Raw genomic sequence first — 17,771 nt, 5'->3', positions numbered from 1 at the left:
GGAGGAGGCGCACGAGAGGCGACACTGGCTCTCTGGCCCTGTCTAAGGTCCCCGGACCATGATGGGCCAGGCCCTCCCGTCTGTCTGGGTGTGGATACGGATCTCAGCGGTATGTATTTGTCCTAATACAGCTGAGCGCGCCCTCGCCTCTCTGAACTTTCCAGCCACCGCCTACACGGAGGTGCCAAAAAGCTCAGAGGGCGAGGGCGAATCGAGGAGAAAGACTTTCTCTCTTCTCCCCGATGTCGGCCAGGTTCACTCCGTGGCGCAGCTCAGTAACCGCCTCAGGGGCCCCACCCCCTGGACGAGATCCCCCAGCAGATTGGCCTGGTGTACCTGCAACACCACCATGATGTGCAGGGTAGCACCGGCCTGACCCGCTGGCGTGTATGCTCTGCCATTCAACTGGCAGGGTTTGAGCTCTCAGTGTAGACGCCTGTCCAGACACGAGATAGTTGCAAACGTCTCGTCAATGGGCGGCATCGACACATACCCATGCTCTCCTATCACCTCAACATCAGTGAGACTAGCCCGCTGATGTCGGTGGACACGGGCAGAGTATGGGTTCTTCCATGTCCTCTCGATCTCAGTATGAGATCGGGAAGAAATGAAAGGCTCACCTGAGCTAGTGGTTTTATGACTGAGGAAAAAAACGCTCTCATAGTGAGCGACTTTCCCCCAACGTTACCATAAAACCACCAGTTCAGCATACACGGGGCAGGGTGGCTGAGAAGATTGATTATCACCACCCTCATCAGCCATCTCCTGTTTGTCCGGAAAAGCACTCACTGCTTAATCTCGTCAGCCGCCGCATCGCTTGAGAGGATTATACCCCTCTCAAGGCGATCGGCGGGCTTCATCTGGGATCCCTTTTTTTTTTTTTTTTTTTTTTACACCCAGATGCTGAGCCCTCTTCTCTCAAGGAGAGGGTCAGACGAGATCGGAGCGTTCTCAAAGAAAAACGCTCGCAATTGTACAGGCAGTTCCCTCAAGAACTGCCTGTGCGCGCTCTTCCTCCAGACAGAAAAAGCACAGTTGAAAACACTCAGCCTTCTCAGTGCATTTCATAAATACCTGATTTTCAAAAGCGGTTACAGACAAAACAGTCCCTGAAGACGAAAAGATGATTTGTCATGTTTGCAAGGCGCCCTTATATACTTCCAGGTCGCACGTTAATCATTCACGTAATGATTCACGGGCTGTCGCCGGTCAATGTGATTGCCGTGATTTGATTGTGATTTCAGACACCTGTCACGCCTGAGGCGTTCCCCAAAGCGTCGATGACGTATTGTCGAGTTCCCTTCGAAAGGGAACTCAGCAAACACCGTTCTTGCTCCGGTTTTAACTTCTGGATATTCTGCAGTGTTGCAACAACAGACCTAATGGCTTCGCTCGCATCTATCTCCGCAGCCATTACTCAAACTGGCGCTCTACATCAACGTCATCGTTCTCAGCCACTCCCTCTGTTCGTTGATTGGCCCGAACAAAAAACAACTTCTGGAAACCTTAGAATATACAGCGAGACCAGACTAAGTACTGAAGAGAAATGAAATCGAGCGGAAGTACGTAGGAGGGCGGTGCCAGGCTAGCAGTGCGGTGCAGCACAGCAGAATATAGACTCTGTGCGTAAACGATCGCTGCACTGCTGTATACGCACCGCAACTGGAACGGATCGCCGGACCGCATCCGTGTGCAGTGTGAAAGCTCTAACCTGTTAACATGGGTACGGAAAAAAATACGCACCGCAAACGCACTGCAAACGGAGTATGTGTGAAACGGGCGTTAGTGGTGGCAGGTGACATAAGCAGGTTCCAGCTCACCACGCCCTTGGTACGAGCTACCACGGCCTTGGCAGTATAAAAACCATATAGTTTCGTCAAAACCACTGTAGCGAGTCAGGAGTTGGAATTACGACTATTGAAAACGATCAGGATAGAGTATTTTAGCATCTATTTAGCATAGCATTTATATAGTTATTTAGATGATTTTGTGTAGCCTAGGTAGTTAATTAGCATAGTTGTTAGTGTAGTATTGTTAGAAGCATAATTAGTTAGTAGCATAGTATTGTATCAGTTAGGATAGCTTCAAGTTAGCATAGATTTATCTGTATTTAGTACAGTGGTCAGGATGGTGTGTAGTGTTGCTGGTTGCGACAGCACTGCTGGACTGCATAACTTTCCACCAGACTTGGAAATTAGGCGCTAGTGTTTGCATGCACTTGTGTGCCAAACGCTGCTCTTCCTGCATGGACTCCACCACCGCTGGCGCGTTTTGCTGGATATTTTGTTCACATAGCGGCAAAATATACTTAACGTAGGTTAATAGTAATAATAATCCACTCAGATACTGGCCCCATTCTCTCTTGCGCGGCTGCTTCGCTAGCATCGTCGTATGCCGATCACGATGCGGGAGTTAATGCAATTGTTACCACCCTTCTTTGGCTCTTACTAATCTAGGGATTAAGAAGGGGGAACATTAAACCAGTCGGCCACCTGTCAACCATATCATTGAACGAAACTGAGAAACAACGAGAGACACGAAATAGTCAAATTAACTTAATTTTAATAAATGTAAAGTGATAAGTATTTTGCATAGAAATAAAGGAAAACAAATTATATGTGGCAGTTTGAGTTTAAATTAAGTCCGACTACGCCACCCGGAAATGGTCCGGGAACCCACAGAGAAATTTAGGTACACAAAGCATGCAGATACGTAGTGGCTGAGTCAGATAACAGACAATGATGATGGTATAAAACAATGTATTCAAAAACACTATTTAATAAAATACAACACAATCTTTAGTAATAAATCACTAAATCGTTTAAGCATCACACACACACACACACACACACACACACACACACACACACACACACACACACACACACACACACACACACACACACACACACACACTCAGGTCTTTACACTGGCTCCCAGTCACATTTAGGATTGATTTTAAAGTATTATTACTGGTATATAAATCATTTAATGGCCTAGGACCTCAATACATTGCAGATATGCTCACTGAATATAAACCCAACAGATCACTCAGATCATTAGGATCACATCAACTAGAAATACCAAGGGTTCACTCAAAGCAAGGAGAGTCCGCTTTTAGCTATTATGCCAGCCGCAGCTGGAACCAGCTTCCAGAAGAGATCAGGTGTGCTCCTACAGTAGCCACATTCAAATCCAGACTCAAAACACTTCTGTTTAGCTTAGCATTTACTGAATGAGCACTGTGCGTCCGACTGTTTGCACTGTATTTTATTTTATTTTTTATTCTAAACTCTTTTAATTATTCTTATTTCTTTTGATTATTTTAATTTATTCTATGTAAAGCACTTTGAATTACCATTGTGTATGAAATGTGCTATATAAATAAACTTGCCTTGCCTTGCCTTAGTCTTTGAATCCTTGGTGTCATCTCAGTCAGATTCTTCTTCACTATTGCAATCAATGGACGATGATCTGTTTCTGCCACGAAAGTAGGAAGACCATACACATAGCTATGAAACCTTTCCATCCCAAAAACAAATCCCAAACACTCTTTTTCAATTTGTGCATATCTGCACTCGGAATCAGTCATGGATCTACTCGCATATGCTACTGGCTTCCAAATCTCATCATCAGCTTGCAATATAACTACACCAAGAAGACCATTTTTTGATGCATCAGTGGGCACTTTAGTTTTCTTTGTGGTATCAAAGAACGGGTGCTGATGTCAACGCTATTTTCAACTGCTGCCACTCAGTCTCATGTTTGTCTGTCCACTCAAAGTCTGATGTCTTCTGTATGAGTTGCCGTATGTGTGATGTTCTTGCAGAAAGATTCGGAATGAACTTTCCTATGTAATTCACCATGCACATTACTCATTGTACACCTTTTTTGTCAGTAGGACTTTTCACTTCTAGAATGACATTGATCTTCATGCTGTTTGGCTGTATTCCTTGATTTGATAGCTTATCTCCAAGAAACACAAGTTCTTGCACACCAAACTGACATTGGTTTTTGTTGAGTTTCAATCCACTCAATTTGATTTTCCTCAACACTTCGGTCAGTCTTCTATTGTGCTCTTGCAGTGAAGATCCCAAAATAATTATGTCATCAATATATACTCTGACTCCTTCAAGCCCTTTGATGATATTCTCCATCGCTCTGTGAAATATTTCTGATACAGAGACTGTCATGATTCTGCCTTGTCCTTGATTTTCTCTAGTCTTGAGGCAGGATTATGACAGACCCATGTTTTGTGTGCAAGCACATGTCCTTTTGTTTGGACCATGTGCTTGTGTTGTCTCGTTACTCAACCCAGCCCCCTTGTTCTCCTCGTTAGCCTTCATTGTTTCATCTGTGTCACCTGTTGTCATTATTAGTTTCTCCCTATTTAATCCCCTTGTGTTTGCTGTCCTGTGCTGGTTCATTATCTATCCCGGATGGTCATACTTTGTGTGAAACAACCTGTGAGTAAACCGTTGAAAGTCTTGTCTGGAAAGAAGTGTTTGATTCTGTCTTTACTGTTAGTTTAGTGTCTAGTTTATTGTCTTAGTCTAGTGTTGTCAGTCTATAGTCTAACCTGTCTTGTTTTGCCCCCTCGTGGGTTTTGTTTTCTGTTTTTTTTTGTCTTTAAATAAACGTTGTTGCGTATTGTCTGCACTAGGCCCTATGCACAGCTGCACTACTTCCTGAACTTAAGCAGGGTTCTTTGTTTCCTGTCTGCCAGGATTGGCCAAATTGATTAATCCAGGTGTGTCTGACCAACAACAATAATCAGACACCTGGATTAATCAGTTTGGCCAATCCTGGCAGACAGGACACAAAGAACCCTGCTTAAGTTCATGAAGTAGTGCAGCTGTGCATAGGGCCTCTTGGGTTTGTCCTCATAACAGAGACAATTCCAAAAGGTAGTCTGAGGAAAGAATATCTACCAAATGGAGTATTGAAGGTGCAGTACTTTGAAATGTCTTTGTCCAGACGTATTTGCCAAAATCCTTGTGAAGCATCAAGCTTTGTGATATACTTGACATTTTGTAACAGACAAGCCTGTTGTGAAGTCTTTTATCTGCAGTCTTCCACACCACTAGGGGTGCTATGGTGCCTAAATGTGCTCCTTAAGTAAAGCTGGGTTTGTACATAGATATCGTATAATAAAGGCTAGATGTCTCGTCCGTGCTGCTGGCCAGTGAAGGTTGACGTCCGCACATGGTGGCCATATTGCCACAGGGGGCTCGCTCACTCGTAACATTGTTTTAATGGTGCATGCACATTTTAAATAACCATAACTTGCTCAATTTTCTACCGATTTTCAAAACGGTTTGGTTTGTTATAAACATCCGAGATGTAGTTATGACACTGCGTACTTATGAATAATTATAATATTATATTTTTCAACATGTTCAAGCATCCAGAATTATAGCCACGTTTGTAAGAAACCAAACCATTTGTAAATCCGTCAAGATTTCAGTGAGATAACAGTATTTGTGTTCGTGCAGATCACTCGCATTTCAGAAAGCTTCCCTGTGACAAGATGGCCACCGGGTGATGACGTTAGAGACTCCGCCGTAAGACATCTAGCCTTTATTATGTATATCTATAGGTTTGTAGAGGAAGTTAGCAGAGCAGCAGCAGTAGAAAACATTGCTTACCTGCATTTGTGTTATGTCCTAGTTGGGAAATGTTCCATTTCAAGCTAAACTTAATGTAAGGATTTGTTTTCTTTCTTGTTAGTTAAAAGTATGATTATGTTTGTTGCTAAGAAGTTTGACAGTTTCCTTATGTATTTTAGAAAGACTCTTTATCAATGACTTTAACACTACATGTTACGAACTAAGGCCCCGTTTACACGATGGGAAAACGCAGATATTTCTCTGCGTTTTGGCCTGTCTTTTACACGAAAACGCCGTTTTTATCCCAGGAAACGATTATTTCTAAAAACTCCGGCCAAAGTTGAGATTTCTGAAAACGCCGGATATATGTGTTGCCGTGTCAACTGGGAGAAAGGGGGTTTTAGGTTCTCTCTTGTTGATTCTGAGGATTCTGATTGGCTTGCATGGCTTTATCCTTCTCCCTACACTGCCGCCCATAGGTTTGGCATAGTTATGACGGCACTCGACGGCGTATTTATGCGGGTTATGTGCACAATGTTATTATTGAAAACGGAGGGGGGGAAATATTTGTTTATTTAAATACACGGCTATGTGTAAATGTGGCCTAAATATGGATTTAAAGCCCAGAGGGATGTAAGTTTGGGACTTTAGGCTTACTTCTGACTGTTCCTGATTTGGAAGAGTCCGATGTATGAGAACGGTTATCGTTTGGAGTGAATTCATCACAAGTGGTTGGATTATTCATCTACTAATGGACTGTTTCAACTTTGGACATTATTTGGTGAACTATACCATCAAATAAGACTTGCACACCACAATTTTTACTTCACTGAATTGTGCAACCTAATTAACAAATTCCTGTAAAGCACCTATCAGTTACATTATTTTGTTTATTGTTGCTTTTCTTTTTCTTGTATTTACTTTTTGGTTGTCGACAATTATTGTTGTTTGAATGGGAATATAAAAAAGAATATAGTGTTTAATAATTTGTGGAGCATCTTTCCTTCTTGAACAACTATTTCGCAAACTGAATCCCCCATTATTGCGTTGTATAACTTTGTTTTGCATTAAAAATACGAGACCGTTATAATTTCACTCATTATTTCTCCACTATTTGGTATCTGATAGTGTTCACGCTTTATGTTGTCATTTAGATCTTTTGGTGGTTTGATGGTAGACTCAAATGGTTTTATTTTCGAAGTTGTACTTTGTTTTATCAAGCAGCATTTCAATTTGATACTTATAACTTAACTTAATATTCTGAGTTGCAATATAAATGGCTTAAACGGCCCTCACAAACGCACAAGTTTTTTGGATTTTTTTGCACAAAAGAAAGATTGATATAGCGTTAGTTCAAGAATCCCATTTGAAAGAGGAGGATGGATGCAGGTGCAATAATGTTTTATGACGTATCTCATTCAGCTACTGATACTAAAACTAAAGGTATCCTAATTTTGGACTTTAAATGTCACTATTTTGGATAAAGGCTGTGACTTGGATGGTAGAGTAACGCACAGTGGTAAGGATACTTAATGTATCAAATAATGAGACATAGGGCCCTATCTTACACCCGGCACAATGCAATGATAAGTTCACCTCCTTACGTGAAGGAGGACCCAACTATTAAAAAACAATGCGATCAAATCCATTTTTTATTGTGTTACTTGGCATCTTACTGAGTGGGTATGTAATTACTTTTTTAAATATGGTGTTTGGGTCTGAAATTAACGGCCCAGTTGAGAGGCAATTTTCATGTTATAGATTGGAAGTGTGTGAGTTTACTTTATCATTTGTGATATTTATTTTTGCATTAATACTACAATAATTCTCTCTAAACACAGATCTTATGTTGTTAGGGAGCTTATTTAGAGCGCTGAGCACTTCACCAATTAGATGTTTTCTAGCATGCTGAAACATTAGAAAGACTGCAAATATATATACACCGACGCACGTATCAATCCTTTTTTGCACGCGACGCACAGCGGACTTTTCCCTCCACAGACGCACGTCGGTAAATTAGGGAATGAACTTGCACTCCTGGGGGTGCAATCACTCCTCCATAGGCTTCTACTTTTTGTGTGCATAAAAACACAGACTTTTTTCAACTATTAATTTTCTTCTCTCTGAGTGAGTTCACGTAGTGTAACAGCGCAGCGCTTGTGTTGTACATCAGCAGGTAGGCTCACTATTGGCCAACACTGGTCATACATGTATGTGTGATGCGTGTGATGTACAACACAGAAGCGCTACGCTGATAAACTACGAAATTTTCTGGGCTGGCAAGTTTCAATTACAATAGAAGCCTATGGAGGAGTGATCCACACTGTAAAAAATAATTCTTTAAAAAAACGGATAATGTACTGGCAGAAAATTACCTGGACATTTTCCGTTTAATTACGGACAGTTCCTTCACCTATAAAACGGAAAATTCTGTATATTAACAGTACATTTTCTGTACTATTAACGGATAATCCTTATACAGAAATTTCTATATTTATAGAAATTTTATAGCATATATTTTGGTAGCAAATAATTCAAGAACCATATATACAAATTGAACATGGTTTATTTTTGTACAAATATTCATGTAAACATTCTTAAATGCATTCAATGAGTAAAGATATATATACATATAAATATATACTGTATGACAAATGAAACAATGTTAAATGTCAAAGACCCATTAAAAAGTGCTTGTATTGTGGAATAAGTTTAGACATTAAACAAACGAGACAGAATTAAAAAAAGAAAACATGAGCAGGTACTTGCACAATATTGGTGTTGCACCAAATAGCTTTGAAAAAAACTTGACTGTGAAAGTCAAGATTCAAAACATTTTCAAATGCAATACAATACAAATACAATACAGAAAGAAAGAAACAAAAACAAATGGAATACGAATACAGGTCTTCTGCTTTTATCATTAAAAATAGCTTTAGACTTCGTCAAGTAGAGTGAAATGTTAGTGTTAATGCCATTTTTCTGTAAGAGAACACCATATTCCTTAAAGATGGAACAGAAAAACAGCTTGTTGCTAGAATCTTATCGCATCTGGTTAGGACACCGTGTTACTTTAATGATGTCTTTACTACCTTTCTGGAGTTTGAAAGTGGTAGTTGCGTAAGCTGTCAACAGAGGAAGAGAAAGTTCTCAGATTTCATTAAAAAAATCTTCATTTTTGTTCTGAACTAAAGTCTTGCAGGGTTGGAACATCAGCAGGGTGAGTAAAAAATGACATTATTTTAATTTTGGAGTGAACAACTTGTGAACTACACCAGAACCTATGCATAGAACAGAGATTGCAGGTAGGACGGCTAATAGAAATGGTACTAGTTTGCGCTTATCCGGGATGTTTAAACCGGATTAAAATACATTTACGCAAGCTCGCGCAAACTCATCCGGGAGACCACTTCCGGAGCCTTCCAGCGCTTACGCGGACTAAGTAAATAGATCACTTGGACGTGGTTGTGTAAAAGAGATAAAAACTATATAAATACTGTTCGTTTTATCACACAAACCGCTTGTTTCGTGTCTTAGGCCATCAATGTGCACTTACGATGGGGAATTTTTTTATTTGGACTTTTCTCTGCATTACTATTTTTACGAATTTTTTTTACAGTGCAGCTCTCAGATTTAATAAAAAATATCTTAATTTGTGTTCCGAAGATGAACGAAAGTCTTACGGGGTTGGAACAAAATGAGGGAGAGTAATTACTGACAGAATTTTCATTTTTGGGTGAACTAACCCTTTGTGTCCTCTCTGCGCAATCTCAAGATTGGATGGACCCAATATTTCCTCTTGATCTTTTTCTCTTTTTAGAGGAGAGAGGGCAACAAAATCGTCCTCACTGCTTGAAGAATCCATTTTGTATTTTTTTTTACAAATTGTAAATTGACACATTTTTAGGCTGACGAATACGGAAAAACGCATATGAAAATTTTGGGCTCAGCGTGCAAGGACCTTTACCGCTCTCGAAAGGGAACGTCTCCGCTTACTATCGTAACATCAGTTCCCTGAGAGGCGGGAACGAGATATTGCGTATCCTCACTATTTTTCATATTTTATCAATTTGGGTTTGTCCATTAGTTGATGAGAGTTACATTAAAATAAGTAATGCTGAAGGTGTTGAAATCTGTATCCATCTTTAAGAAAACACTAAAAAAGGAACTTTTACGCTTATTAACCTTTCCAGTAGCTTACCTAGACTACAGTTTGATCCTAAAAGCATTGTCCTGATTCACTTTTTGTGTGTCTTATGTTGTATTGTGTATTTTCGTATGATATTATTGTTGTGTGATTGGTGTTACGTTTAAGTATTTGTTGTAATGTATTATTCTAATACGTCCTCAGGCTCTTCATTATAAGCTTTGGATAGCTTCTCTGGGAGACCTGATTCACACATGACCATATGTGCCATCTGGTCTGTGCCATTTGTCTTGATTTTATGTGTGGGTGAACTAATAAATGAACAAATGAACAAAAATGGACACAACAGTAGCTCCTGAAAATGAACCTGTCAAACCATTTTCAAATGAAAATGAAAATGTCTTTCTGTTGGTCCGCTGGGTATTTATAGGGACAGATTCAACCCTTTTAAACTTTTCTATACAATAATGTATGTTTACTACAGTATAGATCACTGCAAAACCTAATCAAACTACTGTGACAGTAGTATGTGTATCTGTATTAAATCGGATAATTCAGTTGAGAAAATATAATCTGCTTCACTTTATCATTCATGATCTGTTATTGTGTTTCCTCACAGACTTATTTATTTGGTCTACACCTCCACCTCACACAGGTAAGAGTTTTTCAACTGTGTGTGATAACTGCACCCATCAGAACATTGTGAGCAAATGGCTCTAAAACATAACCAGTTATTCTAGAAATGAACGGGATAGCCTACTCTGCTTCACATTGGTTACATTACTCATTAGTCTTAGTTATTTAATTAATTTCTATAAATCCTACGTACAGCAAGCAGTTCATACACCATTCATAAATAAAACGATCACTGACACGGATCAGTAGCCTAGTTAGCATGCCAGATTTGTTTGTGCTGTATTTATTGATTGTCAACATATAGGGCCCTATTTTAACGATCTGAAACGCAAGTGTCAAAGTGCAAAGCGCAAGTAACTTTGTGGGCGGGTCCCGGCGCTGTTGCTATTTTCCCGGCGGGATAAATGGCTCTTGCGCCTGGCGCAAATCTAAAAGGGGTTGGTCTGAAGTAGCTTCATTATTCATAGGTGTGGTTTGGGCGTAACGTGAAATAAACCAATCAGAGCGTCCTCTCACATTCCCTTTAAGAGCAGACGCGCTTGTTCCATGGCGGATTGCTATTATAACGGCGGATCGCTATTATAACGGCAGATTTGCCTGCGCACGCAGGAGCGATTCACAGCCAAGGAAACCGACGTTCTCGTCAGGACCGTAAAACACAGAAGTGACATTGGGGATGATGGGAGAAACCCACCCAAATTAGCTTCGGTTAAACAGGCGTATAATTTGGGTAGTAAATGTGTAGCCTAATCTAGATTTTTTTTATCTAGATAGATCTTTTTCACATCTTCACGGACACAACAATGATTTCCCTCGTGTGTTAATATTTTTCCTTGTAATAATGTATGATTTGCAAAAATGAAAACTGCTGCATCTGTTTATATTAGAGAATCAAAGTGGATGCGGGTTAACATTATGGCAAGCACGCGCCCTTAAAATACTACATCACTAACGCGCAACGCGCCACTGTCTTTAGACTGTTTTTTCCCTGGTCAGTTGCGCAATTGCTTTCTAAAACGGGAAAATAGCACCATTGAAGTTTAGCGCCGGAACACGCCTCCTCTTTGCGCTGAACCGCCCCCGCGAGCGCAAGTTCATTCCCTAATTTACCGACGTGCGTCTGTGGAGGGAAAAGTCCGCTGTGCGCGGGTGCAAAATAGGAATGATACATGCGTCGGTGTTCAAAGTCAATTGCGCTGGGTGCAAGATAGGGCCCATAGCCTACTTAAAATTTAAACATATGTTTACAAGTACTTTATAATGGCAGTCAATCGTTTTGATAAAAATAAATGTTCTTTTGGACGTTACGCTTGCCGTTTTTCTTTTCCCAATAATCCTCAAGAGAGACCACTTGCATTTTAGCCTCACAGTAAGAAAAGGCTGAAAAAAATAAATAAAAATAAATAACAATGTAAGAGTAATCCCTTATTCCTGAATTATAGGGTATTGTATTGTGACCATGCTGTATTTCAGCATTATAACCTATATATAATCTGTTTCAGATATAAACAGCCAAGATTCTGCCATAAGTAAGTAGGCGACTACCATTCTTAATACACTCACTGAAACACATGCTCAAATCATACACTTACACATACAAAAGCGCATTCAGAAGTATGTATTTATATGCACATGGGGTAACACTTTGCAATATGGGTGCACTGATATACATTAATTCATGCTTAACTAATGCACAGATAATCATGTGTTAATGAACTAAACCATTAATTGATTATCAGCAACTAATAAAGATTCTATATGGTTAATAGATTAAGTAATACATGAAATGTTATTAATTAAATGTGTCATAGTGTATTCATTTCTTAATAACATTGTATTAACTAAGTGTAAATGAATGCGTTAATTACCACAATTGGTCAAAGCAATGTACTTCAACTTCCAGTTGTCTGCTTTAATGAATCATTAACTAATTATTTGCAAATGTACCTTATGTTATGAATTTACTTGTTGAGGCACATGACTAGTAACTAATTAAGTAATTTGCCATTTATGGGTTTTGACAGTTGCACATGCAGTGCATGTAATGTCAATGAATGTGTTTGAAGGATGGGTAAGTTGGGCTGCACACAAATATCAGCACACCAGAATCTGAACTCCTGGCTGCTGTTTAAACTGGACGAGACCAGCTGTCTGCACTGGACATGACAGACCATTGCTGCTACTAACACTGTTTACGGATGTGAGAGGACGCTGGCACTCTTTATTTGCCGCTTCTCCGTCTGCCATTGCTTCTTGTGTTCCTGTTTGCCACAAGTTTGTTTACTTCCACCACGGACAATCCATTCTGTGCACCTGCACGCTATGTCGCACCTCTCCCACGCCATCAGAACGCTTCCCCCACTGGATCACATAGAGCTGAGCGCACCATCAGGCTGCACAGAAAACCCGGACTGGACTACAGTGCTATTCGCACTTCACATATATCTATTCTCCAATAATTTGCAAATCCACTCACTGTCCCCCCTCAACTGCATTGACAACCTCAGATCTTTCCAGCCTGCCCCCCTCTCACCATACCAACTTTGCCCTCCTCAACACCCGATCGCTTAACAATAAAGCCCCTGCCCTCCAACTAATCCTCGACAACACGCTGTATTTCCTTCTGAAAAATTTCCTTTTTCGCTGATAAAATCAACATCATTTATCAATCTCTATCCCCTGCATCCGACCTCCCAGTTTCTACTCCAGCACCTATCACGGCCATTTATTGGCCTCTTCTCCCCATCCCTCCTGACCTCCCTCCCCCTCCTCCACACTGCCTCTGCTCCCAGACTCGGTCACCCTTCCTGAAATATCTAAACTCATCAGCTCTTCCAAACCCACTACCTGCTCACTAGACTCCCTCCCTTCTCCACTCCTGAAGTCCTGCCTCCCCGTCCTTTGCCCCTACATCACTAACCTCTTCAACTCCTCACTGTCCCTTGGAACTGTCCCCTCTGCTTTCAAAACTGCTGCTGTCACCCCAATCCTTAAAAAAACTGGTCTAGATCACTCTTCCCTCAAAAACTACTGCCCAATATCCAACCTCCCCTTTCTGTCTAAAACCCTGGAATGTATAGTCGCCTCACAATTACAAACCCATCTTCATGCCAATAACCAATTTGAACCCCTCCGATCTGGTTTTTAATCCCCCTCCACAGCACAGAAACCGCTCTCCTCAACGACCTCCTCACCTCCGCTGACACCGGTTCCCTTAACATCCTTATCCTTCTCGACCTGAGTGCAGCCTTCGATACTGTGAGCCATAACATCCTGCTCACCAGACTCAAATACCTTGGTATCGAAGGTACTGTACTCAGCTGGCTCCTTTCCTACCTTTCCAACAGATCCCACTTCATCTCTCTTCATAACCACACTTCTGCCACACACTGTAAAAAATAATTCCGTAAAAAAACGGATAATGTACTGGCAGAAAATTACCAGGACATTTTCTGTTAAATTACGGACAGTTCCTTCACTTCTAAAACGGAAAATTCTGTATATTAACAGTACATTTTCTGTACTATTAACGGATAATCCATACAGAAATTTCTATATTTATAGAAATTTTATAGAATATATTTTGGTAGCAAATAATTCAAGAACAATATATACAAATTGAACATGGTTTATTTTTGTACAAATATTCATGTAAACATTCTTAAATGCATTCAATGAGTAAAGATGTATACATATAAATATATATGACAAATGAAACAATGTACAAAGACCCATTAAAAAGTGCTTGTATTGTGGAATAAGTTTAGACATTAAACAAACAAGAGACAGAATTAAAAAAAGAAAACATGAGCAGGTACAGTACTTGCACAATATTGGTGTTGCACCAAATAGCTTTGAAAAAAACTTAACTGTGAAAGTCAAGATTCAAAACATTTTCAAATGCAATACAATACAAATACAATACAGAAAGAAAGAAACAAAAACAAATGGAATACGAATACAGGTCTGCTGCTTTTATCATTAAAAATAGCTTTAGACTTCGTCAATAGTAGAGTGAAATGTTAGTGTTAATGCCATTTTTCTGTAAGAGAACACCATATTCCTTAAAGTGTTAGTTCACCCAAAAATTTAAATTGTCATTAATTACTCACGCTCATGTTGTTCCACACCCCACAAGACTTCATTTGTCTCCATAACAAAACTTAAGATATTTTTGAGGAAATCTGAGAGATTTCTGTCCCTCCATTGACATCTTACGCAAATACCAATTTCAAGGTTAAGAAAGGTATACAGACATAAAATGTAATCCTTGTGACTCAGTGGTTTAACCTCAAATTTATGAAGTGGCACAAATGTTTTGTGTGAAGAAAAAAATACACATCTTTTCTCACAAAATATAGATCGCTGACACGCGATCACAAGAGCGCCACAATGCATGCGTGCTGCTGACCCAGCAGGGTGAGAATGCATGGGTGAGAACACAAACCACTGAGATGCTCATGTGAATGTATCAAAATAATGTGACAAAAATTTTTTTTTCACACACAAAGCATTTGCATCGCTTTTTTGGGGAGGTTAAACCAATGAAAATACATAGATTACACCGTGTTGTAACTACACGCAACACACGATAAAAGGTATATTTTCCATGTCAATCAGAGTTTTTGTCCTAACCAGTGACACTTGACGATTCTATTTTAGAAACAGTTTCTATTTTTCTGCGACATTGCAGCTGGAACACTACAAAAAAAACAACTGTCAACTCATTGTGAACAAACAAGTGTATTCTATGACAAAGATTGTTTCAGTCACTCAGTTGTTTAAATGGTGTAATATTTATTAATTTGATTATGTACTTATCAATTTCATTGTGACTGCTGTGCCAAGAGAACCTGTTCTGATTGGCTGTGGTTTTTGTCGCTTTACATGGTCACGACGCATTTGGTGTGGACAGAAAAACAGCTTGTTGCTAGAATCTTATCGCATCTGGTTAAGACACCGTGTTACTTTACAGGACTCCCTTGTAAAAGAGACTGTGTCTCAATGGGACTTTTCCTGTTTAAATAAAGGTTATAATAATAATAACTTTAATGATGTCTTTACTACCTTTCTGGAGCTTGAAAGTGGTAGTTGCGTAAGCTGTCAACAGAGAAAGAGAAAGCTCTCAGATTTCATTAAAAAATCTTCATTTTTGTTCTGAAGATGAACTAAAGTCGTGCAGGGTTGGAACATCAGGAGGGTGAGTAATAAATGACATTATTTTAATTTTGGAGTGAACAACTTGCGTGAAAAACTTTCCTTCTTCGGTATGTTCAGTTAAAGGTCCATTTTGAGATTTGACAAAAGCTTAAAAGGATAGTACACTTTGAAATTACATTTTGGTATGTTTTAGCTTACCTGAAGTGCATCCAAGATGTAGGTGTCTTTGTCTCCGCAGTAGTTTCAATTTTTATATTTTTAGGTCAAACCGTTCTTGTCTGTCAGTCATATAATGCAGGTCTATAGGCACTGTCTCCAAAAGCATGCAGAGAAAAGTCCAAATTAAAAAATTCCCCATCGTAAGTGCACATTGATGGCCTAAGACACGAAACAAGCGGTTTGTATGATAAAACGAACAGTATTTATATCGTTTTTATCTCTTTAACACAACGACGTCCAAGTGATCTGTTTACTTAGTCTGCGTAAGCGCTGTAGAGCGCCGGAAGTGGTCTCTCGCGCGTGTACGTCACTCATTGTTTACACCAGAACCTATGCACAGAACAGAGATTGTAGGTAGGACGGCTAATAGAAATGGTACTAGTTTGTGCTTATCCGGGATGTTTAAACCGATGTAAAAAAATCAATTTACGCAAGCTCGCGCAAACTCATCCGGGACACCCCTTCCGGCACTCTACGGCAGATCACTTGGACGTTGTTGTGTAAAAGAGATAAAAACGATATAAATACTGTTCGTTTTATCATACAAACCGCTTGTTTCGTGTCTTAGGCCATCAATGTGCACTTACGATGGGGAATTTTTTAATTTGGACTTTTCTCTGCATGCTATTAGAGACATCTCTGCATGCTTTTGGAGACAGTGCCTATATACCTGCATTATATGACTGACAGACAAGAACGGTTTGACCTAAAAATATAAAAATTGAAACTACTGCGGAGACAAAGACACCTGCATCTTGGATGCACTTCAGGTAAGCTAAAACATTCCAAAATTTAATTTCAAAGTGAACTATCCCTTTAAACTTTACATAGATTTTCAGTTGTTCATACAGGAATTTCAGCAGTCTTGGAGGAATGTGTAGACGTTTGGTTTCCTTCATCTCAGCCTTTTCGACCTTCATTCAGGATTTCTGCACAGGAAAGTTGCATATGAAGAAAAAAAATATATGTTTTTAGCTACACACGCAATTAAATGAAGGAAATTGAACTACAAAGTATCATGCAGACCAGGTTGAGGTTGAAAAACAATCAGACAGTATTTTCTAGAAACATTTTTCTTCAGACTTTAAATTTAAATGTGTTTTGTCAATATTGAATACTCATTATGATTATTAATCAAAAAATACTAATAAAACAAAATACAAACCCATAAGGAGCATGCAGGGTGGTGCTTGGGATGCACAGTAACTTACATCATGAAAGTCCTGTCAATAGATAAGAAAACAACAGAAACTATGAAACAAAATATAATAAAGTATTAGCAGTCAAGTTAAATGTAAATTATTCTTTCAAGGTCATTATTAGGGGTTTAAAGTCATATAATGTGTCATGTGTGTATAAAGTTAATGTCTGTGTGTCGTCTAAAACAAAAACAAGACAATAAAAAGTCTAACGTAAACATAACATTAACGTAACGTTACCTCATTTGGCAGAAAAGGTGGTGTTTTCCTTGATCCAGCTGTACTGCATCACACACAGTCTTAAATGGCCTTTCCTTTTCTCGACGATTCATCTGGTAGCTTTTGTTTGAAGCCATTAAACTGCTCCAAAAACACGAGTAACGTTCCTGCCCTTCATCCTGGTTAACGGGTGCACTCGGCGTGAAATAAACTGCATCACCGACAAAATAAAAGCCAATAAACCAGTTACAACGAGGACACTAGAACACATACAACCAGGGGACCTTCCACGAGTGTGAAATAAATATTTAAATCTGTGACGATAAGCATAAAATGACAAACGCGACGGCTCCGACATTCATTTGCCTAACAAGCCGGATGCCAACTAAATAACGTTACGTAAACAGCTTATTTGACATTTAGCTAAATATAATTTTCGGTTTTTACCACAGAAGGGTCAGAATAACTTCCACACAACCGAAATCCGACTTTAAAAAGCAACTTTGGCCGCGGTCATCTGCGTGTGTAATGGCGCTCAAACTTTTCGCGCCGATCAGGTTCTAGTTCCCACAATGCAACGCG

The 17,771-nt window shown here is 39.6% G+C and overlaps 1 protein-coding gene across 1 annotated transcript in view; it reads left to right on the top strand.

Moving 5' to 3' along the window:
* LOC306990967 (globoside alpha-1,3-N-acetylgalactosaminyltransferase 1-like) overlaps positions 1 to 17,771 on the top strand; it is a 37,972-nt gene that overhangs the window by 12,951 nt on the left and 7,250 nt on the right. The window contains exons 2-3 of the mRNA XM_079598336.1: positions 10,376 to 10,411; positions 11,895 to 11,921. Of these exons, the coding sequence (XP_079454462.1) occupies positions 10,376 to 10,411; positions 11,895 to 11,921 (63 nt within the window). The remainder of the gene's footprint in view (positions 1 to 10,375; positions 10,412 to 11,894; positions 11,922 to 17,771) is intronic.

The sequence above is a fragment of the Phoxinus phoxinus genome (genome assembly GCF_949152265.1).
Source record: "Phoxinus phoxinus genome assembly, chromosome: 2".
Classification (NCBI taxonomy): domain Eukaryota; kingdom Metazoa; phylum Chordata; class Actinopteri; order Cypriniformes; family Leuciscidae; genus Phoxinus; species Phoxinus phoxinus.
The sequence above is the reverse complement of the archived record's forward strand: the minus strand, read 5'-3'. Positions and strand labels throughout refer to the sequence as shown.